This window comes from Leucoraja erinacea, chromosome 13 (genome assembly GCF_028641065.1).
Source record: "Leucoraja erinacea ecotype New England chromosome 13, Leri_hhj_1, whole genome shotgun sequence".
Taxonomy (NCBI): domain Eukaryota; kingdom Metazoa; phylum Chordata; class Chondrichthyes; order Rajiformes; family Rajidae; genus Leucoraja; species Leucoraja erinaceus.
In genome coordinates this window covers 36,618,828-36,646,570 of record NC_073389.1, presented here as the reverse complement: position 1 = coordinate 36,646,570, position 27,743 = coordinate 36,618,828, and the positions used below count along the sequence as shown (strand labels likewise).

At 44.7% G+C, this 27,743-nt stretch overlaps 1 protein-coding gene across 1 annotated transcript in view; it reads right to left on the bottom strand.

Moving 5' to 3' along the window:
* Window positions 1–27,743, bottom strand: part of scml2 (Scm polycomb group protein like 2) — a 119,550-nt gene that overhangs the window by 17,201 nt on the left and 74,606 nt on the right. The window contains exons 10-14 of the mRNA XM_055644921.1: window positions 14,540–14,675; window positions 13,077–13,280; window positions 4,529–4,711; window positions 1,602–1,652; window positions 1,266–1,319 (exon numbers count right to left, since the gene is read on the bottom strand). Of these exons, the coding sequence (XP_055500896.1) occupies window positions 1,266–1,319; window positions 1,602–1,652; window positions 4,529–4,711; window positions 13,077–13,280; window positions 14,540–14,675 (628 nt within the window). The remainder of the gene's footprint in view (window positions 1–1,265; window positions 1,320–1,601; window positions 1,653–4,528; window positions 4,712–13,076; window positions 13,281–14,539; window positions 14,676–27,743) is intronic.

Here is a 27,743-nt window from a genome sequence, read left to right as displayed (position 1 = left end):
TTTATTTTTAATATGTTTTATTATTTATTTATTTATTTATTTATTTTAATTTTTTTTATGATACTGCCTGTAAGGGAAATTCATTTTGTTGTCTCAAATTGAGACAATGACAATAAATTTGAATACAATACAGAATACAATATTGTCTGTCCATTTCTCTCCACAAATGCTGCCTGGTTCTGCTGAGTTCATCTAGCACTCTGTTTCCTGTGCAAGATTCCAGCATCTGCAGTCTCTTGTGTCTCCATTGGCACAAACGTACAGGTTTCTAAGCACTCATGGAAACAACCAGAAGTTTACTTTTTTAAACTTAAATAAAAAGTCTGAAGTAGAGCACTGGCACAAAATGCAACACTGAATAAGTGAAATACTTGGAGTTTACAATTAGATAAATATTTATATGTACACATGTATACAAATGGAAATCAATGCAATATAAATAATGGAAGTGCATTTCAGCTTCAATATTTACAGCAATTATTGAGTTGTATCTATTTGTTTAATCTGGACTTTAAACAAATCTATAATGTTTAGAGGCCACCTAATAACTTGAAACTTTTCATTTAAACCTTTAAATACAAGTTGATAAAGTATAAGTTACACAAAGATAACTGATCATCAAATACTTTCTGTTTTACCTTTCTAAACTACTGTATTTTTAATATGACTAGAGTTTGCCAAACCGAGCAAGACTCAAATTAAATAGCAAGCAGCAATATGCATATTTTGAGTCGTTATAACTTTGATTTCTTTACCATTATTACGAGGCAATATGGATTATTGCATTATCCGTCTCAGAGATTAATATTGGAATGACAACTTAAGTTGATTCCTTTCCGATTTATATGCAGTAAATGAAGAGACAGACCAAATTAACATTAACTTCAGCCTCCATCTCTTCTGTTTACAAATTATTACATATGGTAAGGAAAAACTGAATCATATCAATTGAAATGTTACCAACCAGAAGAAATAGATGCAATACCAGAACAACTCAAGTTATGCTCCTGTGTGTATCTCTTCCAGGAGGACAACTTCCATTACTATAGTATTCACAGCAGCACATAAAATGGGGAAAATATCTTCAGGGTAAAAGTATTATTTTGTATTCCAGTTAAAAAAAAAAAAAAAAAAAAAAAAAAAAAAAAAAAAAAAGAAAAAAAAAAAAAAAAAAAAAAACAAAAAAAAAAAAAATATTGTTCTTTGAACTAAATACAATTCATATTCAGCAATTAGTGGATCACCTTCAGTAAACCGCATAGTACCTTCTGAAGGATGAGATTCTGCTCTAGGAAGTTTTGGAGAGATGGGAGATGGAGATTTTTGTGAGATAAATTGAGTGTCCAGGTAGTTTTTCTTTAAAAAAATTCATAAAGAGCAAAACCCCTGGATGTAGCTGGATCTGAAAAAAAAAAAAAAAAAAAAAAAAAAAAAAAAAAAAAAAAAAAAAAAAAAAAAAAAAAAAAAAAAAAAAAAAAAAAAAAAAAAAAACTCTCTTCTTTTGCTAAAGCTTCTGAGTTGCATTCTTTCCTGGTCATGAATATATTAGAGTCGTTGTACGTTCTAATCTAGGATTTAAAAATTTTTTCCCTCAATGTGTTGTGGATTTTTTGGAAATCGTTTTAAAGAATGGATCTGAATCTCTTCTTTGGCTAAGGAAAGAGTTGCAATATTGTCATGAATATATTAGAGTAGTTGTACCATTATTTTCAACAGAATACTAAATCTCAGCCTGGTTAAACACTGGTGTAGAATTTATTAAAAATCATGACGAGTCATCAAACTTCTACCCTGAACAAACAATTAATCCAGTTCCAATTTAAAAGCTTTAACGTAATCTGGTCTTCATTTCTAATTTGTAGCTAACTATATTGATTGATAATAGGGACGTTAATTTTGTGTAACTCTTGTTTCAACATGAGCGTTAATTCATGTAACATTAATTGGCAAGAGATACTTATAAAAGGGTGTGGCACATTCAATTCTCTCGTATTGAATCTCCATGCTGTACCTCTAGTTAATTTAACTAATCAAATTACGCACAAATTAAAACTTCAAAAGTATCATTATGCAAAAATAATATTCCCGTTTAGCTTTAAGTAAACGCAGTCCATTCCAATCATTGTGCACTTATAAAATGTAATTGGTGCAGGGGTGGAAATCGCTATAAAAACATGGGGTGGGGCACAATTTGGGGGGGGGGGGGGGACACACACAATTTCTTGGTGGCCCCGTGTGCGCACACACACGCACGCGAGGCTTCAGCCGTGGGCCCTGTGGATGGTAACATCGGGAGTTGGTGTTTGGTGACCGACTCCGAACTCCAACAACAGCAGCTTCGTCCGCCCCGAATCGTGGGGCTTGAATCGGCCCGTTTGCGGGGCCTTTCATCGCCCAGCGCGGCTTAAAATCGGCCGGTGGAGGCTTCAACATTGGGAGCCTTGATCGCCTTGATGCAGCAGTTTGATTTTAAGCCGCGCCGGGCGATGAAAGGCCCCGCGAACGGGCCGATTCAGCCCTTAGAAAGCGTCTGATACCCGCTTGAATCTTTCAAAAGCTACAATGTGATAAACAACACTTAAACAAATAAAACTTAAGCAAATAAAGGCAAACAGAAGAACCAACCTTGGAGGGGAGAGAGAGAGAGCGATGGGAAAAACATACTAAATAATGCGAGTGACCGTGAATGAGAGACTTACCTGCAAGCCAGCCAGGAAATTCGTTCGACCGGAGCCCTTAATGACCTGACCCGTTTAAATCCGATACCCGTTTAAATCTTTCCCATACAGCAATACATTCAATTAGTTCAAATGGTAATTGTACCCGCATCAGACAGCTTTAAGAAATTTTCAGTGGAATACCTTCAGTAATACTTGATGGTCAAAACACAATTGGTGACACATCGTCTTAATACAATGTTAATAGGAACACTTAATAAGCGCTTAACAGTGACACCCCTACTGTCTCGCGGAAAGCGGAGATTTTAATAGATTTTTTTCACTGAATTTCAAAATCCGGATTACAAAACAAGGGGGGGGGGGGGGGGGGGGGGGGGGGGGGGGGGGGGATTGTCCCCCACCTCTCAAAACATGGGAGGGGCGTCCATGAATTGGAGGAAAAACATTTCTGACAAAAAGAGCAATTTGGTCTATTAAAATAAACAAAAATATCTTTGTGACAAAGGAGGCCGTTTTGTAACTGACCACACTTGAATGATGAGTGGGTGGGGACAGGATGTAGTTTAACAAGGTAATTGGTTTGGGGTACAGAATTCTGTTATTTTTCACATCAAAACATTAAAAAATCATTTTCCAAAGATCAAATTTAATCAGAATCAAATGTACGTTTTTTTGCAAAACAAATCTGAAACGGAAAAGCACCGGTGGAGTTTAAATTCATATCGAATGCTAAATATGAGACCGCGACTTAATATATTTGGTACATTTGTTATTCCGTTGACTTAAATTACATCAACCCATTACAAGCAAAAACATCCATGTCTCAACAGTTCACTTACTTTTCAAATATTAATGCAGTATCTACAGACTCATACCACATTTTAAGATTATTTCACAAAACTGTCAGCAGGTTTGAATTTTCCTTGTACATTTGAATATTGTCAAAAAAAATTGCACGCTGTTGTCACATGTTCAATATGAAAGCAAAGTTGATTGAGTATTTTAGTGTTGGAGCAGCAGCAGAAGATTTCAAGAGGGAGTCATTGGCTTGGCTGTGAATGTATTTCATTGTCGGAGCAGGGGTCAGAGATTTCAAAGGGAAGCAGTTGGTATTGGCTAAGGGAAGCAGGATGATCAGCTCTGATTTCAAAGGCAGTCACTGGATTGGCCAAATAAATCTTATAGAGATGGACAAAATCATGAAGGGGGTAAGATGAACGAATTTGATCTGTTAATATTTTTACCCAGAAGGAGGTAGTTAAGGCAGACACTATAACAACATTTAAAATACATTTGTTCAGGTACATGAATAGGAAACGTTTTGTGGGATATGGGCCAAACGTAGGTGGGACTAGCATAGTTGCAGCATCTTGGTCAGCAGGAAAAGGTTGGGCTGAAGGACCCATTTCTGTGCTGTATGACTGATACTATAAGTTGATGCATCTCACCACTATTTATGCCAGAAATGGAGTAAGCCATGTTTCCTCAAAGGGGGAGTTTGTTAATTTAAAATGCCCTTTACGTGATTTATGTTTTAAATCTTCATAAAAATAACTAGTTAAATTGGATTTTTTTAAATGTTCAACATGTTTAAGATTTTTGAAATGTTTTTGTTAATTGCCAAAACATTTTTAGAATGTAGCAACACTTGGCCCTGTGGTCAACAACATTTTGGTTCCCTAAAAGTAGCACAATAAGTAGATGGAGTGGCAAAGAAATTTAATTTCACTAAAACTCCAATTAAGTGCCAGACATACTATTTTGCAAATTTTGTAAAATCTCCTGCTAGAATTTAAAATTCTATTGTGCAGTTATATTTAGAACAAAAATTTAAATTAAATGCTCCTTACCTGATTTTACTCTCTCATATTCTGTTGGACTATGTGCATTTCCCATATATGGGCTGAAAGGTTGGCTGCTAAAGAGGTTCTCGCACTGCAGACTGTAACAGAGTTTTTCCAGAAATCGTAACACGAATGAAACACTATTTACAGATGGAAGCTTCACTGTGTGCTTCTCTCCATCAAACGAGGCTACAGAAAAAAACATGCTTTGAGTGTTCCACACAAAACATTTCAGTACATAGCAATAAGGAAACATTATTTCCGTTTGTGTCTCTTGTAGTCCGTGCCAAAACCAAAGATTTTACTGGGAGAACATACAAAGTCCACAGAGACAGCAATGGAGGGCAGGATTGATTCCAGGTTGCTGGAGCTGTGAAGCACACACCTACCATAGTGCCATTTCAGGAGAATATGATTTCAGATGAATTACAATATATATTAATTGTCGCAATGAGCAGAACCTCTGTTCAGCCTCATGCCTAGAGCCAGAGAATCCGGAGGTTAATGATGACAATGTAAAGATAAATTTACAATTAAATAGATATGAAAATCTGTAATCTAATGGCAATATATTAACAAGCCTTGTCATGAAATCACACTGTCATGAACTCTTTTGGCTTTACTTTGTTCAAGGCATATTCCCTTTTGTGTTGAAGCCCAAAACATGGTTGTGCACCTCATTCATTGTTGCCAAACTGTCACATAGTAAGAGACTACACAATTAAAATGTTATCTGATATATTACATTTAATTGAAGAGGAATGCAAATCTCAGTGACGCAAAAGGATTAATCTTCTGAACTTTTACACATGTGCACATGCATATAATTGATGGGCTTTTTAAGTAAATGGATAAACATTTTCAGGGGTAGACACAAAATACTGGAGTAACTCAGTGGGTCAGGCAGCATTTCCAGAGAAAAATAGGTGACATTTTGGGCGGGGCTGCTGCTTGTTTGTGAACCAGCGGCTCAGGCAGCGGATTGGCGCTCGATTGTTCTGTCGCTGTTGTTCCCTTAAAGGGCCTGCTCCACTTTGCAATTTTTTTCGGGTACCACGGAGCATCAGTGACGGTTTTACGGGCGTCAGTCACTGACGCTCCTCCCGCACTCCAAATGCGCACAGGTTTGTTTAAATTGTCCCAAGCGTGTGTGGGATAGTGTGCGGGGGATCGCTGGTCGCAGGCTGGGTCCACAAATGGGGGGCGTTGGGGTTGGAGAAGGGGGGGGGGGGGGGGGGAGAGAGGGGATGTGAGGGGAATGGAGAAGGGGAAAGAAGAATGGAGCGTGGAAAAGTGAGGGAGAGGGGGGAAGGCAAGAAGGGGGAGGGGATGGCGAAGGAGTGATGGGGGCCGGTGGGAGGAAGAGGGGGGTGGAGGGGAGAGGGGAGTTCAGTCTCCACTAACTGAATCCATGTGAAAAGTTAGAGACGGTGATTTGGACCTGCAAGCGGACCAATACAAAATAAAACGGAACGATTCAGAAATCTTTTCATTTGTATCTTGATTTTATTGTATTAATTTTAAAATATTAATGTTTAAAATCAATGCATTGAAGGAAGAATATTTTACAGCCCGTCTGTGGTCTCTAACCCCAACCCTAACCGAGTGTCACCCGCAGGACAGCATACATTAGCGTGTGACAGGGTGCACGACATGATGAGACACACAAATGTCGCCCCTGGATTTTGAACATTCCAAATGAACATGCGTCACGACCCGACCACGACGCGACAACCTCTTTTCAGGCTGTCGCCGAAAATGTCGCCCAAGTGGGACAGGCCCATAAATCCCTCACCCCACGGGACAGGGAGAGAAACTGCAAAGCACCTGCCTGCATTTGCTCCATATCCCTCCAAACCTTTCCTATGCATGTACCTGTCCCTGTCTTTCTATCTGTCTCTGTCTCTCTCTCCATCTCTGTCTATCTCTGTCTCTGCTCTTTCTGTCTCTGGCTTACCAGTCCTCCCCCACTTTTTCATCAGAAACCCACCCTGAAATTTGAGCATTGAAGTTCCCCTAATGCTCCAGTGTAGTGCCAAGTAACAGCCATGTTGCTGGAAGGGTTGTTGTGATACAGCATGGTGTTCCTGAAGTCCCACACCAGAAGAGCTACCCAACATCTGCACTCTCCTTGACCTCATCTTTACCATACCGGCAAGTTCAGCTGAGGCTGAGCGAGACTTCACCAGCTGAAGCAGTTGAAGACTATCATCCGAAGTTCCCTCCAGGACGACCAGGTGATGGACCAGCTCCTCATCATGCTGCATGCCAGTAACATCAAGGACTTTGATCCCCGGCCAGCCATCAGCTTGTGGCATGCAGGAGGGATGAGGGCAAGGAGACCTGACACGGGAGAAGACCCAGCTACAGTATCTGCCTCGGGACCTCACCCTGACAGTGACAAGTCTGATGAGGAGGATGCTCTGCTCGAGAGCGACTCAGATGACAATTAAAATGATCTTTAGATGTATTTGAACAGCTCTGTCCTTACTTTGCTTTTCAGGAGATGGTTTAAATATCAAGCATAATAGTTACACAAGTTCTCACAAATATAAGGTTTCTGTTCATTTAAAGTTGATACCTCCCCCCCCCCCCCCCCCCCCCCCAATAAAGAAATAAATAACCACTTCAGCATTTTTATTGCCCTGCTGCCAAGTTCCATGATTGATTCAATATAGTTACCTACTTCCATTACTCATCTTCTTAGTGGGCCCAGAGTAAAAGAAGTACTGTGTACATTCAAAAGTATGGTATAGATCTGGTCAGGTAATAATAATACAGTAACAAGTATGCTACAAGAAATGGAAAATTAAAGTACACTTCCATTCTCTTTTTTTTTTTAATTACAAAATCCTAGAGCAGAAGGGATATATCCCATCTTGGTGTTGTTACTGTGTCTACCTTCAAAGGTGTCAAACAGATTGATTCAATTCCTTATCAACTTACCTTGCTGTGACTGGGCACAACAGAGATTGATGGTTGAAGATTCAAGAGGAAAAGACACATGCTATGGCCATGTCAAGGTGGAAGGTTATGGTCTGAGTGCAGGTAAATGGGACTAGGGGAGAATATGTGTTCGGCACGGACTAGAAGGGTCGAGATGGCCTGTTTCCGTGCTGTAATTGTTATATGGTTATATGTCGTGATAATTTTCAGTCCTTCACAGAAAACATGCTTGCATCAATCTGTAGTGTGCATGGTTAAGCATATATGTTACCATGGTCCAGGATTTATTGACACATTATATGCTGAATAATCCAACAACATTTTTGTTTGGAAGTGGAAAGAAATAATAGAAATTGCATTCATTGCAACGTGTAAAAAGAGTTGAGATATGTATTATAATTTTGCTGCATGTCATTGTGGTATATATCATGTCTTGATTGGGGAATATGTTTAGTTTGTGACTTTATTTGAAACAGAAATAATATGTGAATGCTTCATTGAGCATAATTCCGACTACGCACTTCGTCCGAGCACATTATCGCACGTGGCATGCAAGCCGTCTTAAATGACAACCTAAACTGTCATTCGGCAACCTAAAAAGCTGCCTAGGTTGCCCTGCTGGCAACAGTGAAAAAAAAGTTAAGTGAGAGTCTCAAACAAATGTAATTGCTCAGGTGTATTTAATTGCCTCCGTAATGCAGGTATAAGAGACCTCTCTGCACCTAGTCTTTCCTCCAGTCTTTCCATTACCTTTGGAAACTTTTATTGCTTTTTATCAACATGAGGACCAAAGTTAACCATATAACCATATAACAATTACAGCACGGAAACAGGCCATCTCGGCCCTACAAGTCCGTGCCGAACAACTTTTTTTCCCCTTAGTCCCACCTGCCTGCACTCATACCATAACCCTCCATTCCCTTCTCATTCATATGCCTATCCAATTTATTTTTAAATGATACCAATGAACCTGCCTCCACCACTTCCACTGGAAGCTCATTCCACACCGCTACCACTCTCTGAGTAAAGAAGTTCCCCCTCATATTACCCCTAAACTTCTGTCCCTTAATTCTGAAGTCATGTCCTCTTGTTTGAATCTTCCCTATTCTCAAAGGGAAAAGCTTGTCCACATCAACTCTGTCTATCCCTCTCATCATTTTAAAGACCTCTATCAAGTCCCCCCTTAACCTTCTGCACTTCCAAAATCAACTGTTTGGAACATCATTGAGAAGAAAGAGAGCACTGGTGAGCTTACTAATTGCAATGGAACTGGCAGGCCAAAGAAGACCTCCACAGCTGATGACAGAATAATTCTCTCGATAATAAAGAAAAACCTCCAAACATCTGTCCGACCGGCCAGAAACTTCATGAGTCAAATGTGGATTTGTCAATGACCACTATCCGCAGAAGACTTCATGAACAGAAATACAGAGGCAACACTGCAAGATGCAAACCACTGATTAGCTGCAAAAATAGGATGGCCAGGTTACAGTTTGCCAAGAAGTACTTAAAAGAGCAACCACAGTTCTGGAAAAATGTCTTGTGGACAGATGAGACGAAGATTAACCAATAACAGATTGATGGCAAGAACCAAGTATGAAGGAGAGAAGGAACTGCCCAAAATCCAAAGTATACTACCTCATCTGCGAAACACGGTTGTGGGGGTGTTATGGCATGGCAGGTATGGCTGCTGAAAGTACTGGCTCACATATCTTCATTGATTATACAACTGCTGATAGTAGCAGCATCCTATCTGCTCAAGTTCAAACAAATGCCTCAAAAATCTTTGGCTGGCGGTTCATTCTACAGCAAGACAATAGACAATAGGTGCAGTAGGCCATTCGGCCCTTCGAGCCAGCACCGCCATTCAATGTGATCACAGTTGATCGTCCCCAATCAGTACCCGGTTCCTGCCTTCTCCCCATATCCCCTAACTCTGCTATCTTTAAAAGCCCTATCTAGCTCTCTCTTGAAATTATCCAGAGAACCGGCCTCCACCGCCCTCTGAGGCAGAGAATTCTACAGACTCACAACTGTCAGAAAAAATGTTTTCTCATCACCGTTCAAAATGGCTTACCCCTTATTCTTAAATTGTGGCCCCTGGTTCTGGACTGCCCCAACATCAGGAACATTTTTCCTGCCTCTAGTGTGTCCAAACCGTTAATAATCTTATATGTTTCAATAAGATTCCCTCTCATCCTTCTAAACTCCAGAGTATACAAGCCCAGCCGCTCCATTCTCTCTGCATATGACAGTCCCGCCATCCTGGGAATTAACCTTGTAAACCTACGCTGCACTCCCTCAATAGCAAGAATGTCCTTCCACAAATTAGGGGACCAAAACTGCACACAATACTTCAGGTGTGGGCTCACTAGGCCACAACTGCAGAAGGACCTCTTTGCTACTATACTCAATAGATGGATAGAGATAGATAGAGATGGATGGATGGATGGATGGATGGATGGATGGATGGATGGATGGATGGTGGATGGATGGATGGATGGATGGATGGATTCAGTGGATGGATGGATGGATGGATGGATGGATGGATGCCTGGATGGATGGATGGACATGGATGGAATGGATGGAATGGATGGATAATGGATGGATGGAATGGATGGATATGGATGGATGGAATATGGAAGATGGAATAGATTGGATAACATGGACCATGGATGGATAGATGGATGGATAGATGGATGGATAGATGGATGGATGGATGGATGGATGGATGGATGGATGGATAGATGGATGGATGGATGGATGGATGGATAGATGGATGGATAGATGGATGGATGGATGGATGGATGGATGGATAGATGGATGGATAGATGGATGGATAGATGGATGGATAGATGGATGGATAGATGGATGGATAGATGGATGGATAGATGGATGGATAGATGGATGGATAGATGGATGGATAGATGGATGGATAGATGGATGGATAGAGATGGATGGATAGATGGATGGATAGATGGATGGATAGATAGATGGATAGATAGATGGATAGATAGAGATAGATAGGAGATAGATAGAGATAGATAGATAGATAGAGATAGATAGAGATAGATAGAGATAGATAGAGATAGATAGAGATAGATAGAGATAGATAGAGATAGATAGAGATAGATAGAGATAGATAGAGATAGATAGATAGATAGAGATAGAGATAGATAGAGATAGATAGAGATAGAGAGATAGAGAGATAGATCCTTTATTGTCATTCAGACCTTTCAGTCTGGACAAAATTATGTTGCCTGCAGTCATACACAGAATCAATAATAACAAAACATACAATAAACACAAATTAAACATCCACCACAGTGAGTTCACCAAGCACATCCTCACTGTGATGGAGGCAAAGTCTTAGTCTCCGTCTCTTCCCTCCTTGTTCTCCCTCTGCGCTGAGGCGATCGATCCAGGCCGAAGATGCCGCTCTCCAGTCCAGCGGACCTCCGTGGTGATGTCGCCGCTGCCGAAAGCCGGAACGCCGTCTCCGCTCCGAGACGGCCCGCCACAGCATCAGCTCCGGGCAGCCGCCCCAGCTCCGGGTCCTGCAGTCTCCGCTCCGGGCCACCGCCCCAGCTCCGGGTCCCGCAGTCGCCGCTCCAGGTCCCGCAGTCTCCGCTCCGGGCCGCCGCCCCAGCTCCGGGAAGCCGCCCCAGCTCCGGGCAGCCGCCCCAGCTCCAGGCCGCTGCCCCAGCTCCGGCTCCGAGCCCCGCCGCATCAGCTCCAGGCCGCCGCCGAAAGACAGAACGCCTCACCAGCAAGTCGGGCCACCGCTGCCTCAGCCCTGAAGACGGCCAGCCTCTCGTTGGTAAGTCCTGGCTGGCTCTGCCTCCGGAGCCTTAGGGTCGGTCGCAGGTTGGAGGCCGCCAGCTCCGCCATTAGGCCTCAGCGCAGAGGCAGAGAAGGGGGATACGACACGAAAAAGTCACATTCCCCCGAAGGAAGAGACAGAGAACATGTTTCACCCCCTCTAACACAACCCAACAAACTAAAACTTAACCAAAACAAGACAAAAAAAAAAAAACAACAGAAAAAAGTTAAGACAGACGGACTGCAGGCGAGCCGCAGCTGTTAACAGCGCCGCCAACTCCACTTGTTATAAAGGCCAACATGCCATTCGCTTTCTTCACTGCCTCTTGTCCGTGCATGCTTACTTTAATTGACTGATGAACAGGGACTCCTAGATCCCGTTGTACTTCCCCTTTTCCCCAACTTGACACCATTTAGATAGTAATCTGCCTTCCTGTTTTCACTACCAAAGTGGATAACCTCACATTTATCCACATTAAACTGCATCTGCCACCCACCCAACCTGTCCAAGTCACCCTGTATTCTCATAGCATCCTCCTCTCAGTCCACACTGCCACCCAGCTTTGTGCCATCTGCAAATATGCTAATGTTACTTTGAATCCCTTCATCTAAATGATCCCAAACATGCTGCTAAAGCAACAAAAGGCGTTTTTCAAAGCTAAAAAATGGTCAATTCTTGAGTGACCATCAATTACTCGATCTGAACCAAATTGAGCATGTATTTTATATGCTGAAGAGAAAGCTGAAGGGGACTAGCTCCCAAAACAAGCATAAGCTAAAGATGGCTGCAATACAGGCATGGCAAAGCATCAGCAGTGAAGACACCCAGCAACTGTTGATGCACATGAATCGCAGACTTCAAGCAGTCATTGCATGCAAAGGATATGCAACAAAACACCAAATATGACTACTTTAATTTACTTGACATTGCTGTGTCCCAAACATTATGGTGCCCCGAAATGGGGGGGGGGGGGGGGGGGTGAGACTATGTATAAACACTGCTGTAATTTCTACATGGTGAAACCAAAATGTATAAAAATGGCCTTTATTAAAAACTGACAATGTGTACTTTAACCACGTGTGATTTTTTTTCTAGTACAGAGGCAAACAAATAATGATGGGTCTTTGTCCCAAACATTATGGAGGGCACTGTAACAAATTTGTTTCTATAATAATTTTATTAAAAATAAAGATCATCTAACAACATTTCACAGGCCGTCAGTGGGACATCACCGTCGTCACAAGTTAACTCAATTGCTTAAAAATGAATTTGCAATTAAAATGTATCAAAAAAATTAAAGAATTTAAATGTAGATTTTCTTCTGAAATTCTTGCGATTTAATCATGTTTAAAAGATTGTTGCTGAATGCCCATACAGAATTTAGCCAGATGGACTTCATATGTCTACAATGGATCATCAGCATTCCTTGCCAAGTTATCTATACTGAAAAGAAAACATCAGATTTCTGCAAATGCTTCCATTTTGGGAATGTTAAAAAGCAATCTCAAGGTACGTTTAGGGATTATTATTTTATTAAGTTGCTACAAGATTATAACGGCCTACCTATTTGTTTTACTGCAGTTCAAAAGCATTCCAATAGCAATTGGCAATCAAAACCATAGAAAAATACAACAGAAATTCACAGTATATTGCCTTTATATTTTGAAATATACAAACATATTAATGCTTAGATAGACTTACATTTAAAAAAGTATATTTATACCTCTGACTGACATCTTTAAATGAATGTAATGAAACGGCAAAGGTAGTTGAATTCATGCTCACCAGTTATTGCTTCTCCTCCGTGATGTCCTGACTTTAAAAATGAGAAGACTGTTTTCGCTTGGTAAGCACAATCAACACAGCCCTGTACAGCCTGTTGAAGCACTATCGGCACAGGGCCAGGCCCAAAGTGATCTGGAAGTTGCTGAACTTTTTTTTTATTCAAATGTGGTCCACAGTTTCCATGTTTGTTAACATACACACAAACTGTAAGAAAACAGCCTCGATTAAATATAAAAACTTAAACTTAAATGAGTCGTTATAGTTAAACAATTAAACAATTTGGGTTTCTGTTGTATGTAAAAATAGTATCAGGAACAATAGATTAGTGAACTTCTTTGCACTTTTATGTAACTTGAATGCACCCTTTGAAGAATGAACTGATTTAGCATTAAACACAGAATTATGAAATGGTTATTGTTCAAAGACTGGAAGTCAGCCAGATATTAAACTTACAATACTCCAAGACTTGCAGGTCAACCAGTCCAATTATCTTAAAATTATCAAAATAAATAGAAATTTATCACAAATCTACCATTTAGTTCTGACTTACTATTGTTTAAATTAAGCAACTTATTAGATTCCAGTCATTTAAATGATCCAGTCATAACATCGGGTAATGCACAATAAAAGCATGCGATTCACTTCATTGAAATTACATAACATTGTGAATTTAAAGAGTAAGGAGTAAAGTATATTTAATAGGAGGAATTACAACATTATAACTTGGTCAGTCTTGCAACACAATATCCTAATTGTTGAGTGGTTAAAGGGCCTGTCCCACTTGGCCGTCATTTACGCGACAGGCCGGTAGTGACTGACGCACGACGGTCGCGGCGTCATCATGCGTTCGCATAGCCGTCTGGAGCGCATGACGTCATTTGAAGATAGACACAAAATGCAGGAGTAACTCAGCGGGACTGGCAGCATCTCTGGAGAGAAGGAATAGATGATGTTTTGGGTTGAGACTTCTTCAGTCTGAAGAAGGGTCTCGACCCGAAACGTCACCCATTGCTTCTCTCCAGAGATGCTGCCGGTCCCGCTGAGTTACTCCTGCATTTTGTGTCTATCTCCAATCGTCTTGGCCCCACTCTGGGAGTAGGAGTGGTGGCGGATCCGGATCCACAACAGCCGTGAGCCCCAGGCCGAGCTTGGCGATCGCTTGCCTGCTTCTGCTGCTGTTGGAGGTGAGATGTTGCGCCGCACCAGGGTCTTGGGCCTGTCCCACTTTGGCCGTCAGTTACGCGACAGGCCGGTGGCACGTGAAGATTTAGTGCAGGATGAAGTCCACATTCCTCCACGCCACTCCACACTCATCCACACCACTCCATGCGCCTGTTCCGCGCTACCCACACGCTGGCAGGCCGCGTAAATGGCGTGCGAATGACGGCCAAGTGGGACAGACCCTTAAGACTCTTCTCCTGCCCGCCCCCTTATTTATTAAACATGAACAGAAATGCGTATACCTGTGGACAATACTGATGGAGTTGTACTAGGAATACTGGCAGCATCTTGAGGTCCCTGGGCACTACTGATGTCAGGTTCGGGCATTGTTGTGGTGGGTGAAGGAGGATGTGGACTCGGTACTATGCGAGTCTTTCTCTGAAGTACAAAAATAAAACTAATCTCACAACTTTCCTCAAACCATAAAATATTGCAGAAGGAATTTATTTTGTTTATATTAGAACAATAAGAACATTCAAAATAATTGCAAATTTTGTCTTTGAATATTTGCTTTTGGAGTGTCTTTGTTCCCTCTACAATGGTCCATTGATTTACACTGCTCAACAATCTGCCTTATTAAACACTGCATGAACTTAAGTCACCAAAATCTCCACTGTCCATGCCCTCACGCCAAGTTTTGTTACACCACAATACTTGTGCTTGCAGGGCTGCACTAGTGCCTGGTTAACACAGAATATAGAACAGTACAGGAACAGACCCTCCAGCCGACAATGTCCTTGCTGAACATGATACCATGAAAAACTAATCTCAATTGCCTGCACGACCCATTTCCCTCCATTCTCTGCATATCCATATGCCTATATAAAAGCCTCTTAAATGCCACTGTTGCATCTGCCGCCACCACTAACCCTGCCAGCAAATTCCAGGCAACCACCACCGTGTAAATACAAATTGCCCAAAACATCTCCTTTAAATTTTTCCCCTCTCACCTTAAAGCTATACCTTCTAGTATTTCATGTTACCAACGTGGGAAAAAGGTTATGACTATCTGACTATTCTATCTCCCCTCAATCCCTTTGGCGTTACAGAGAAAACAATCCAAGTTTGTCCAACCTCTTCTTGTAGTAATACTCTCTAATCTAGGCAGCATTCTGATGAACCTCTTTTGCACCCTCTCCAAAGCCTCCACATCCTTCCTGTAATGGATCAACCATTCATGCATGCAATGCTCAAATTACACCCTAACCAAATTCTTAGAGCTGCATCATAACTTTTTATTCTGTTCGAAATAAATAATAATAAAATAAATAAATAAAATAAATAACCGTCTGACTGATAGTTAATACCCTGACCAATGAGGGCAAGCATACAATACCACCATATTTTACCAATCTGAAGGGATTTGACCCAAAACATCACCCATTCCTTCCATCCAGAAATGCTGCCTGTCCCACTGACTTACTCCAACATTTTGTGCCTATATAAAAAGCCCCCTTTACAATTCTTTTTATACGCGTTGCCACTTTCAGGGAGCCTGGAGCCCAAAATCTCACTGCACATCAAAGCTGATAAGTGCCTCGCAAAAAAACATATATGTTCCCCTTACATACAACCTCCCAAACACAACACCACACACTTGGTCAGATTAAATGGCACCTACCATTTTCACCCCATCTATGTAGTTGATCTATATCCCACTGTATACTTCGACATCCTCGATTTTTTAATTATCTTCCCTATTTTCAAATGTAGTGTCTTGCGTTTCTTGTTTGTAATATTCTGCCATCCAATAATTCTTAAAGATAACTATATTTTCCTAATTCTGGTATCTTTCCTATCCTTGAATATAATTCTTCCATGTTTTGTTGCATTTGTGCATGTTAACAAATGGACAATCCAGTCTTGTAGATTTTATAATTGTCAAAATATTTTATAAATCCATAAGGGGGAAAAAGGTAACTAGAGAGAGAGTGGGACCTCTCGGGAATCAAAGCAGTCACCTCTGTGTGGAGCCACAGGAGATGGACAAGTTCCTCAATGAGTATTTCTCCTCTGTATTTACTGAGGTGAAAAACAGTAGGATGGAGGAACTTGGGGCAGACAATGGAAGTGTCTTGAGAGCAGTCAGTGTTACCGTCAAAGAAGTACTGAAGGTACTATCGTGTATGAAGGTAGGCAAATCTCCAGGGCCTCATCAGATATATCCGAGAACATTGTGGGAAACCAGAGAGGAAATTGCGGGAGCCCTGGTTAAAATTTACGAGTCGTCCTTTATTTACGGGAGGTGCCAGAAGACTGGAGAGTGGCAAATGCTGTGCCTCTTTTCAAGAAGGGTTGCAGGGAAAATGCTGGGAACTATAGGCCGGTGAGCTTAACATCTGTCATTGGAAAGTTACATAGAGTATTCTGAGAGATAGATTATACAAGCATTTGAATGAGCAAGGGCTGATTAAGGATCGTCAGCATGGTTTTGTACGTGGGAGGGCGTTTTTTTGACCAAAAAGGTTGATGAGGGAAGAGCTGATATGTTGTGTACATGGAGTTCAGTAAGGCATTTGACAAGGTTCCGCATGGTAGGCTGCTCTGGAAGGTTAGATCACATGGGATCCAAAAAGAAATAGCTGAATGGATAGCAAATTGGATCCATGGAAGGAAGCAGAGGGTAATGGTGGAAGGTTGCTTCTCGGACTGGAGACCCATGACTAGTCGTGTGCCTCAAGGTTCGGTGCTGGGCCTGTTACTGTTTGCCATCTATATCAATGATTTGGATGAGAACATACAGGGCAAGATTAGCAAGTTAGCTGATGATACAAAAGTGAGTCGTTTTTCAGATAGTGAAGATGGGTGTGAAAGATTGCAGCAGGATCTGGATCGATTGGCCAGGTGGGCTAAGGAATGGTTGATGGAATTTAATACAGAGAATTGATATTTGTTGCATTTTGGGACATCTAACAAGGGCAGGACCTACACAGTGAATGGTAGGCCGCAGGGGAGTGTTGTAGAGCAGAGGGATCTAGGAGTGCAGGTGCATCATTCCTTGAAGGTCGTCGCAGGTAGATAAGGTGGTCAAAAAGATTTTTAGCACATTGGCCTTCATCGGTCTTGAGTATAGAATTTGGGCGGTCATGTTGCAGTTGTATAAGATGTTGGTGAGACCGCATTTAGAATATTGTGTTCTGTTCTGGACACCATGTTTTAGGAAAGATATTGTCAACCTTGAAAGGATTCAGAGAAGATTTACGAGGATGCCAGGACTAGAACGTGTGAGCTATTGGGATAGTGTGGCGGTCCCTGGGGGGTAGGCCACTCCTTGGATCATCCCCCTCGACGATTGAGGGACAGGGGCGTAGGTCTGCCACGGGGTTGACCGGTCGACTCCCGAGGGGTAGAGATAAGAGTGTCGGTATGTGTTCTTGAACTGTTGGAATTAAAAAGCTTCTTTTGAATCCGCCTGGCATCCGGTCTTTTCCTGACCTTGACCAGGCCACCACACTGGTGACCTCGACTTCGTTCATCACGCGTCGTGATGGATAATAACGCTGTTGCGCTGAAGCTCCCAACTCTATGGACTGAAGAACCCGAAACCTGGTTCCAGCAGGCAGAGGCCCAGTTTGCTGTGCGAGGTATCACGCAGGATGAGACTAAGTACTTTTACGTGGTTGGCTCGCTTGACCAACTGACCGCGAGGCGGGTTAAGCCTTTCCTCAGGGCCCCCCCCCGGTAGCAAACAAATATACTGGCCTTAAAGCATTTCTCATCAGGAGGTTTGGCCTGGGTGATGCCCAGCGGGCAGCTCGCATTTTCAGAATGGACGGCCTGGGCGACCGCCAGCCGTCTGCCCTCCTGGAAGACATGCTCACCCTAATGGGGGACCATGAGCCGTGCTTTCTCTTTAAATATGCCTACCTGCAGCAGCTGCCTCCCGACATTCGCATGCAGCTCGCCAGGGATCCGTTTACCGACATGCTGGCGCTGGGTGAACATGCCGACGAGCTGTGGAATTCTCGCCATCGCAACCTGGAAGCAGTGGACGTCCTTCCCGAGGCGTTTGAAGACTCAGAGCAGGTCGGGACCGCTATCCACCGCGTCTCCACTGCTCCCGGTCGGCCCCCGCGGCAAAATCTGGCGGCCATTACGCATTCAGCAGCAGGCACGTCCTTCCAGCACGGCCAGCCTGCAGTTCAAACCAATGCCAGCAGAGGTCGCTGGCGTTCAAACCAGCCAAATTGGCTTGCAGTTTCACCAGACGCCAGCGGAGGTCGCTGGCGCTCAAACCAGCCTGCAGTTCAACCAGACGCCAGCAAAGCTGGTTGGTGTTATTATCATCGCCGCTGGGGAGCTGCAGCCAGGCTTTGTCGCCCACCCTGTTCGTTCTCGGGAAACCAAAGGGCCGGTCGTCAGCGATTCCTTCGGCGGCCGGCACGATTCATCGCGTTTTCGCTTGGGATCGCCTCAGTGGGGGACGTTTCCTCGTCGACACTGGTGTGGAAGTGAGTGTTCTGCCTCCCTCCATTATTGACATCCGGGCGGGCAAACAAGGCCCCCTCCTCACCGCGGCAAACGGGAGTGCTATTCGCACCTACGGGTTTCGCACCATTCCCCTCAACTTTGGCCGCAACTCGTTTTCGTGGAGGTTCATCATTGCAGACGTTTCCCAGCCGCTGCTGGGCGCAGACTTCCTTAGAGCCCATTCACTGCTCGTGGATGTCAAGCGGCGGCGCCTGATGCACTCTGTCACGCTGCAGCCAGTCTTCCTTTGTACTGGTGATCCTGTAGTACGCCCTGATGGCCCCCTGTCATCCGTGGATGCGACTTTCGCGCGTATCCTGGCAGATCTTCCTGGCATTCTCGAACCCCACTTCCACTCCTCCACCCCGAAGCACGGGGTGGAGCACCATATCCCCACTACTGGCGCGCCTGTGCACGCCCGGGCACGTCATCTCGCCCCAGACAAGCTCCGTCTAGCTCGGGAGGAGTTCCGCCAGATTGAGGCGATGGGCATCGTGCGTCCCTCCGATAGCCCATGGGCCTCACCGCTCCACATGGTCCCTAAGAAGGACGGGGGCTGGCGCCCGTGTGGCGATTACTGGCGCCTGAATGATGCGACCGTCGCCGACAGGTATCCGGTCCCTCACATTCAGGACTTCTATGCCCATCTGGCTGGGGCATCCGTATTTTCCAAGGTGGACCTCGTGCGAGGGTACAATCAAATTCCAGTCCGCCCCGACGATATCCCGAAGACGGCCATTATCACACCATTTGGTCTTTTCGAATTTGTGCGGATGCCGTTTGGGTTGAAGAACGCCGCGCAGGCCTTCCAGCGGCTTATGGACTGCGTGTGCCGCGGATTGGACTTTGTTTTTGTGTACCTGGACGACATACTCGTGGCCAGTCGCTCGCGGCAGGAGCACTGCACCCACCTCCGTCAACTGTGCCAGCGCCTCAGCGATTTCGGTTTAACTATAAACGCGTCCAAGTGCTGTTTCGGGGTGACGGCTATCAACTTCCTCGGCCACCGCATGACTGAACAAGGGGTGGTGCCTCTGCCGACCAGGGTGGACGCTATTCGCAGGTTCCCCCGTCTGACCACAGCTAGGGGCCTGCAGGAATTCATGGGAATGGTCACTTTCTATCACCGCTTCCTGCCGTCAGCAGCTGCGATCATGCGTCCGCTTTTCAACCTGATTGCTGGTCATCGCAGGGAGGTTGATTGGTCCGTGGAAGCAACAGCGGCATTTGAGAGGGCTAAGCAGGCACTGGCTGAGGCCACAATGCTCGTCCACCCACGAGAGGATGCCACGACCGCCTTGACGGTGGATGCTTCGGAGATTGCGGTTGGGGCAGTGTTAGAGCAGCTCATTGAGGGTTGCTGGCGGCCACTTGCCTTCTTCAGCAGGCATCTCAGTGGACCACAGCGTCGTCGTTACAGCTCCTTGCCCTATATCTCGCCGTACGCCATTTCCGCTATTTTCTGGTGGGGAGACCATTTACTGCATTCAAGGACCACAAGCCACTAACCTTCGCATTCGCCAAGGTATCAGACCCGTGGTCTGCCCGGCAGCAGAGGCAGTTGGCGTATGTGTCCGAGTACACCACCTCCATCCGGTTCGTTGAGGGCAAATTTAACAGGGTGGCCGATGCCTTATCAAGACCTGCAGTCCACGCGGTTCTCCAAGTCGGTGAGGGGATCAACTATTCCGACCTGGCAACTGCTCAGCTGGTCGACGAGGAGATGGCTGCCTATCGTACAGCAGTTTCGGGCCTGCAGTTGGAGGACGTTGTCTGTGGTCCTGGGGGTACCACGCTGTTGTGCGATGTCTCCTCTGGAGTTCCACGACCCATCGTCCCGATCGCCTGGCGGCGCAGGGTGTTTGAGGTGCTCCATGGCCTTGCGCATCCCTCCATCAGGGCAACAACGGCCCTGGTAGCCTCCCGCTTTATGTGGCACGGGCTGCGGAAGGAGGTTGGACATTGGGCGCGCACTTGCATCCCATGCCAGACCGCCAAGGTGCAACGACACGTGCACGCGCCATTGCAGGAGTTCCACATTCCTCATAAACGTTTCGACCACATTCACGTGGACATCGTGGGGCCGCTGCCGTCGTCCCAGGGCATGACGTATATATTTACCGTTGTGGACCGCTTCACGCGGTGGCCTGAAGCCATTCCGCTACAGAATTCCACCACAACTACCTGTGCTCGAGCATTGTTGGCGCACTGGATCACCCGGTTCGGGGTTCCACTAGACATAACATCCGACCGGGGGCCTCAGTTCACGTCAGAGCTGTGGTCGGCCATGGCACACCTCCTGGGTGTTCGTCTGCACCACACGACAGCGTACCACCAGCAGTCGAACGGCCTAGTGGAACGGTTTCACCGACAGCTTAAGGGTGCCCTAAGGGCGCGGCTCACTGACCCAGACTGGGTAGACGCTCTACCGTGCGTTTTGCTGGGGATACGCACCGCACCCAAGGAGGACTTGGCCTCCTCCTCCGCTGAGCTGGTGTATGGTGTCTCCGTTAACGGTGCCTGGGGAGTTCATCCCGACGGCACGTGGCCAGGTGGAGCAGCCTTCAGAAGCTCTGCATCGTCTTCGGCAGACGGTGGGCAAGCTGGCGCCAGTGCCCACTTCTCGTCATGGGTCCTTCCGTCCGCACGTTCCCTCTGCTCTGGAGGACTGCCAGTTTGTTTTTCTGTGCAGGGATGCACATCGGACACCTCTACAGCGGCCGTACGAAGGCCCCTTCCGGGTCTTGGAACAAGGCTCGTCAACGTTCGTCCTGGACATGGGGGGTCGGCGGGAGACTGTTTCAGTTGCGCGGTTGAAGCCAGCACATATCGATATCGATCGGCCGGCGCTGGTAGCACTGCCCCGTAAGCGAGGGCGACCTCTGTCTAGGGTACCTCCTCCTTTGGTTACTTCGTACCCCGCACTTGTTGATCAGGCGCCTGTTCCGGGTCCGAGCGTAGTGTGCACCCGGTCTGGCCGTCCTGTCCGTTTCGTACCTCGGGTACTTGGGGGGGTCCTGTGGCGGTCCCTGGGGGGTAGGCCACTCCTTGGATCATCCCCCTCGACGATTGAGGGACAGGGGCGTAGGTCTGCCACGGGGTTGACCGGTCGACTCCCGAGGGGTAGAGATAAGAGTGTCGGTGTGTGTTCTTGAACTGTTGGAATTAAAAAGCTTCTTTTGAATCCGCCTGGCATCCGGTCTTTTCCTGACCTTGACCAGGCCACCACAATAGGTTGAATAGGCTGGGTCTCTATTCCTTGGAACACAGGAAGATGAGGGGTGATCTTATAGAGGTGTACAAAATCATGAGAGGGGCAGATCAGGTAGGTGCACAGAGTCTCTTGCCGGGAGTAGGGGAATCGAGGACCAGAGGACATAGGTTCAAGGTGAAGGGGAAAAGATTTAATAGGAATCTGAGGGGTAGCTTTTTCACACAAAGAGTGGTGGGTGTATGGAACACGCTGCCAGATGAGGTAGTTGAGGCTGGTACTATCCCAACGTTTAAGAAACAGTTAAGATGGAGAAAACAGGCTTGGAGGGATATGGACCAAGCGCAGGCAGATGGGACTAATGTAGCTGGGACATGTTGGCCGATGTGGGCAAGTCTGGCCTATTTCCACTCTGTATCACTCTATGACTCTCTATGCCTCTAAGCAAACACACTTCCACATTCATTTCTGTTTGATTAACATTCCATTTGTGCTTTGGGATATTTTGCTGTTATATTCATTATTATTGAAGGAAGAACATAGATTAATCACATAGATTTAGTTGAGTTTCTTATTGTCACATAGAAACATAGAAAATGGGTGCAGGAGTAGGCCATTCGGCCCTTCGAGCATGCACCGCCATTCAATATGATCATGGCTGATCATCCAATTCAGTATCCTGTACCTGCCTTTTCTCCATACCCCCTGATCCCTTTAGCCACAAGGGCCACATCTAACTCCCTCTTTAATATAGCCAATGAACTGGCCTCAACTACATTCTGTGGCAGAGAATTCCAGAGATTCACCACTCAGTGTAAACAATTTTTTTCTTATCTCAGTCCCAAAAGATTCCCCTTTATCCTTAAACTGTGACCCTTGTTCTGGACTTCCCCAACACCGGGAACAATCTTCCTGCATCTAGCCTGTCCAACCCCTTAAGAATTTTGTAAGTTTCTATAAGATTCCCTCTCAATCTTCTAAATTCTAGCGAGTACAAGCCAAGTCTATCCAGTCTTTCTTCATATGAAAGTCCTGACATCCCATGAATCAGTCTGGTGAACCTTCTCTGTACTCCCTCTATAGCAAGAATGTCCTTCCTCAGATTAGGAGACCAAAACTGTACACAGTACTCCAGGTGTGGTCTCACCAAGACCCTGTACAACTGCAGTAGAACCTCTCTGATCCTATACTAAAATCCTTTTGCTATGAATGCAAACATGCCATTCGCTTTCTTCACTGCCTGCTGCACCTGCATGCCTACTTTCAATGACTGGTGAACCATGACACCCAGGTCTCGTTGCATCTCCCCTTTTTCCTAATCGCCCACCATTCAGTAAATAGTCTACTTTCCTGTTTTTGCCACTAAAGTGGATAGCCTCACATTTATCCACATTATACTGCATCTGCCATGCATTTGCCCACTCACCCAGCCTATCCAAGTCACCTTGCAGCCTCCTAGCATCCTCCTCATAGCTAACACTGCCCCCCAGCTTCGTTTCATTGGCAACTTTGGAGATTTTGCATTCAATTCCCTCGTCCAAATCATTAATATATATTGTAAATAGCTGGGGGCCCCAGCACTGAGCCTTGCGGTACCCCACTGCCTGCCATCCTGAAAAGCCCCAATACCGTGTCCTTTAAGTTTGTATACTAATCTCTTATGTGGGACCTTGTCGAAAGCCTTTTGAAAGTCCAGATATAACACATCCACTGGTTCTCCCTTATCCACTCTACTAGTTACATCCTCGAAAAATTCTATAAGATTCGTCAGACATGATTTACCTTTCATAAATCCATGCTGACTTTCCAATGATTTCACCACTTTCCAAATGTGGTATCCCATCTTTAATAACCGACGCTCGCCGTTTCCCCACTACCGATGTTAGACTAACTGGTCTGTAATTCCCCGTTTTCTCTCTCCCTCCCTTTTTAAAAAGTGGGGTTACATTAGCTACCCTCCAATCCTCAGAAACTACTCCAGAATCTAAAGAGTTTTGAAAAATTATCACTAATGCATCCACTATTTCTGTGGCTACTTCCTTAAGTACTCTAGGATGCAGACTATGTGGCCCTGGGGATTTATCGGCCTTTAATCCATTCAATTTATCTAACACCACTTCCCAGCTAACCTGGATTTCACTCAGTTCCTCCATCTTATTTAACCCCGGTCCCCTGTTATTTCCGGCAGATTATTTAAGTCTTCCTTAGTGAAGACAGAACCAAAGTAGTTATTCAATTGGTTTGCCATGTCCTTGTTCCCCATGATCAATTCACCTGTTTCTGACTGCAAGGGACCTACATTTGTTTTGACTAATCTTTTTCTCTTCACATATCTATAAAAACTTTTGCAGTCAGTTTTTGTGTTCCCTGCCAGTTTTCTTTCATAATCTTTTTTCCCTTTCCTAATTAAGCCCTTTGTCCTCCTCTGCTGGACTCCAAATCTCTCCCAGTCCTCTGGTAGGCTGCTTTTTTCTGACTAATTTATATGCTTCATCTTTTGTTTTGATACTATCCCTGATTTCCCTTGTTATCCACGGATGCACTACCTTCCCCGAATTGTTCTTTCGCCAAACTGGGATGACCAATTGTTGTAGTTCATCCATGCAGCCTTTAAATGCCTTCCATTGCATAGCCACCATCAACCCTTTAAGAACCAATTGTCGGTCTATCTTGGCCAATTCACGTCTCATACCCTCAGTTACCTTTCTTTAAGTTCAGAACCCTTGTTTCTGAATTAATTATGTCACTCTCCATCCTAATGAAGAACTCAACCATATTATGGTCACTCTTGCTCAAGGGGCCACGCACAACAAGACTGCTAACTAACCTTTCCTCATTACTCAATACCCAGTCTAGAATAGCCTGCTCTCTCGTTGGTTCCTCTACATGTTGGTTTAGAAAACTATCCCGCATACATTCCAAGAAATCCTCTTCCTCAGGACCCCTGCCAATTTGATTTACCCAATCGATATGTAGATTGAAGTCACCCATTATAACTGTTTTACCTTTGTTGCACGCCTTTCTAATTTCCTATTTGATGCCATCCCCAACTCCACTACTACTGTTAGGTGGCCCGTACACAACTCCCACTGGCGTTTTCTGCCCCTCAGTGTTTCGCAGCTCTACCCATATCGATTCCACATCCTCCAAGCTAATGTCCTTCCTTTCTATTGTGTTAATCTCCTCTCTAACCAGCAATGCTACCCCACCTCCTTTTCCTTTCCATCTATCCCTCCTGAATATTGAATATCCCTGGATGTTCAGCTCCCAGCCTTGGTCACCCTGGAGCCATGTCTTCGCGATCCCAACTATATCATAGTCAATAATAGCTATCTGCACATTCAACGCAATCACCTTATTACGAATGCTCCTTGCATTGAGACACAAAACCTTCAGGCTTGTTTTTACAACACTCTTACCCCTTATACCCTTTTTGATTTTTGCCCTGGATTTGTCTGATGCCACTTTTACTTTTCACCTTGCTACCTATTGCTTCTACCCTAATTTTAAACCCCTCTCTGCTCACACATGAAAGGCTTTTGTTTGCACGCTATCCAGTCAAATAGACTATACACGATAACAATCATAGAAACATAGAAAATAGGTCTAGGCCATCCGGCCCTTTGAGCCAGCAACGCCATTCAATATGATCAATAGACAATAGGTGCAGGAGTAGGCCATTTGGCCCTTCGAGCCTGCACCGCCAATCAATGTGATCATGGCTGATCATCCCCAATCAATACCCTGTTCCTGCCTTCTCCCCATATCCCTTGACTGCTATCTTTAAGAGCTCTATCGAGCTATCTCTTGAAAGTATCCAGAGAACCGGCCTACACCGCCCTCTGAGGGAGAGAATTCCACAGACTCACAATGCTCTGTGTGAAAAAGTGTTTCCTCATCTCCGTTCTAAGGCTTATCCCTTATTCTTAAACAGTGGCCCCTGGTTCTGGACTCCCCCAACATCGGGAACATGTTTCCTGCCTCTAGCTTGACCAAACCCTTAATAACCTAATATGTTTCAATAAGATCCCTTCTCATCCTTTTAAACTTCAGAGTATACAAGCCCAGCTGCTCCATTATCTCAGCACATGACAGTCCCGCCATCCCGGGAATTAACCTTGTAAACCAACGCTGCACTCCCTCAATGGCAATAATGTTCTTCCTCAAATTAGGGGACCAAAACTGCACACAATACTCCAGGTGTGGTCTCACTAGGGCCCTATACAACTGCAAAAGGACCTCTTTGCTCCCATACTCAACTACACTTGTTATGCAGGCCAACATGCCATTCACTTTCATCACTGCCTGCTGTACCTGCATGCTTACTTTCATTGACTGATGAACAAGGACCCCCAGATCCCATTGTACTTCCCCTTTTCCCAACTTGACACTATTTAGATAATAATCTGCCTTTCGGTTTTTGCTACCAAAGTGGATAACCTCATATTTATCCACATTAAACTGCATCTGCCCACTCACCCAACCTGTCCAAGTCGCCCTGCATTCTCATAGCATCCTCCTCACAGTTCACACTGCCACCCAGCTTTGTGTCATCTGTAAATTTGCTAATGTTACTTTGAATCCCTACATCAAAATCATTGATGTATATTGTAAATAGCTGCGGTCCCAGCACCGAGCCTTGCGGTACCCATTGGTCACTGCCTGCCATTCTAAAAGGGACCCGTTAATCCCTACTCTTTGTTTCCTGTCTGCCAATCAATTTTCTATCCATGTCAGCACTCTACCACAATACCATATGCCCTAATTTTGCCCACTAATCTCCTATGTGGGACCTTATCAAATGAGAAATGCTTTCTGAAAGTCCAGGTACACGACATCCACTGGCTCTCCCTTGTCCATTTTCCTAGTTACATCCTCAAAAAATTCCAGAAGATTAGTCAAGCATGATTTCCCCTTCGTAAATCCATGCTGACTCGGACCGATCCTGTTAGTTCTATCCAAATGTGCCGCTATTTCATCTTTTATGATTGACTCCAGCACCTTCCCCACCACCGATATCAGGCTAACTGGCTAATTCCCTGTTTTCTCTCTCCCGCGTTTCTTAAAAAGTGGGATAATATTAGCTACAATCCAATCTACAGGCACTGATCCTGAATCTATAGAACATTGGAAAATTATCACCAATGCGTCCACGATTTCTAGAGCCACTTCCTTAAGATCATGGCTGATCATCCAAAATCAGTACCCTGTTCCGGCTTTTCCCCCCATATCCCTTGATTCCCTTAGCCCTAAGAGTTAAATCTAACTCTTTCTTGAAACCATCCAGTGAATTGGCCTCCACTGCCTTCTGTGGCAGAGAATTCCACAGATTCTCTCTGGGTGAAAATGTTTTTCCTCATCTCAGTCCTAAATGGCCTACCCCTTATTCTTAAACTTTGATCCCTGGTTCTGGACTCCAATATCCTGCTTCTACCCTGTCCAATCCTCTAAGAATTTTATGTTTCTATAAGATACCCTCTCATCCTTCTAAATTCCAGTGAACACAAGCCCAGTCGACCCATTTTTTCATCATACGTTAGTCCCGCCATCCAGGGAATTAACATGGTGAACCTACACTGCACTCCCTCAATAGCAATAATGTCCTTCCTCAAATTAGAAGACCAAAATTGCAAACAATACTCCAAGTGAGGTCTCACCAGGGCCCTATACAATTGCAGTAGGACCTCCTTGCTCCTAAATTCAAATCCTTTCGCAATGTAGGCCAACATGACATTAGCTATCTTCACTGCCTGCTGTACCTGCGC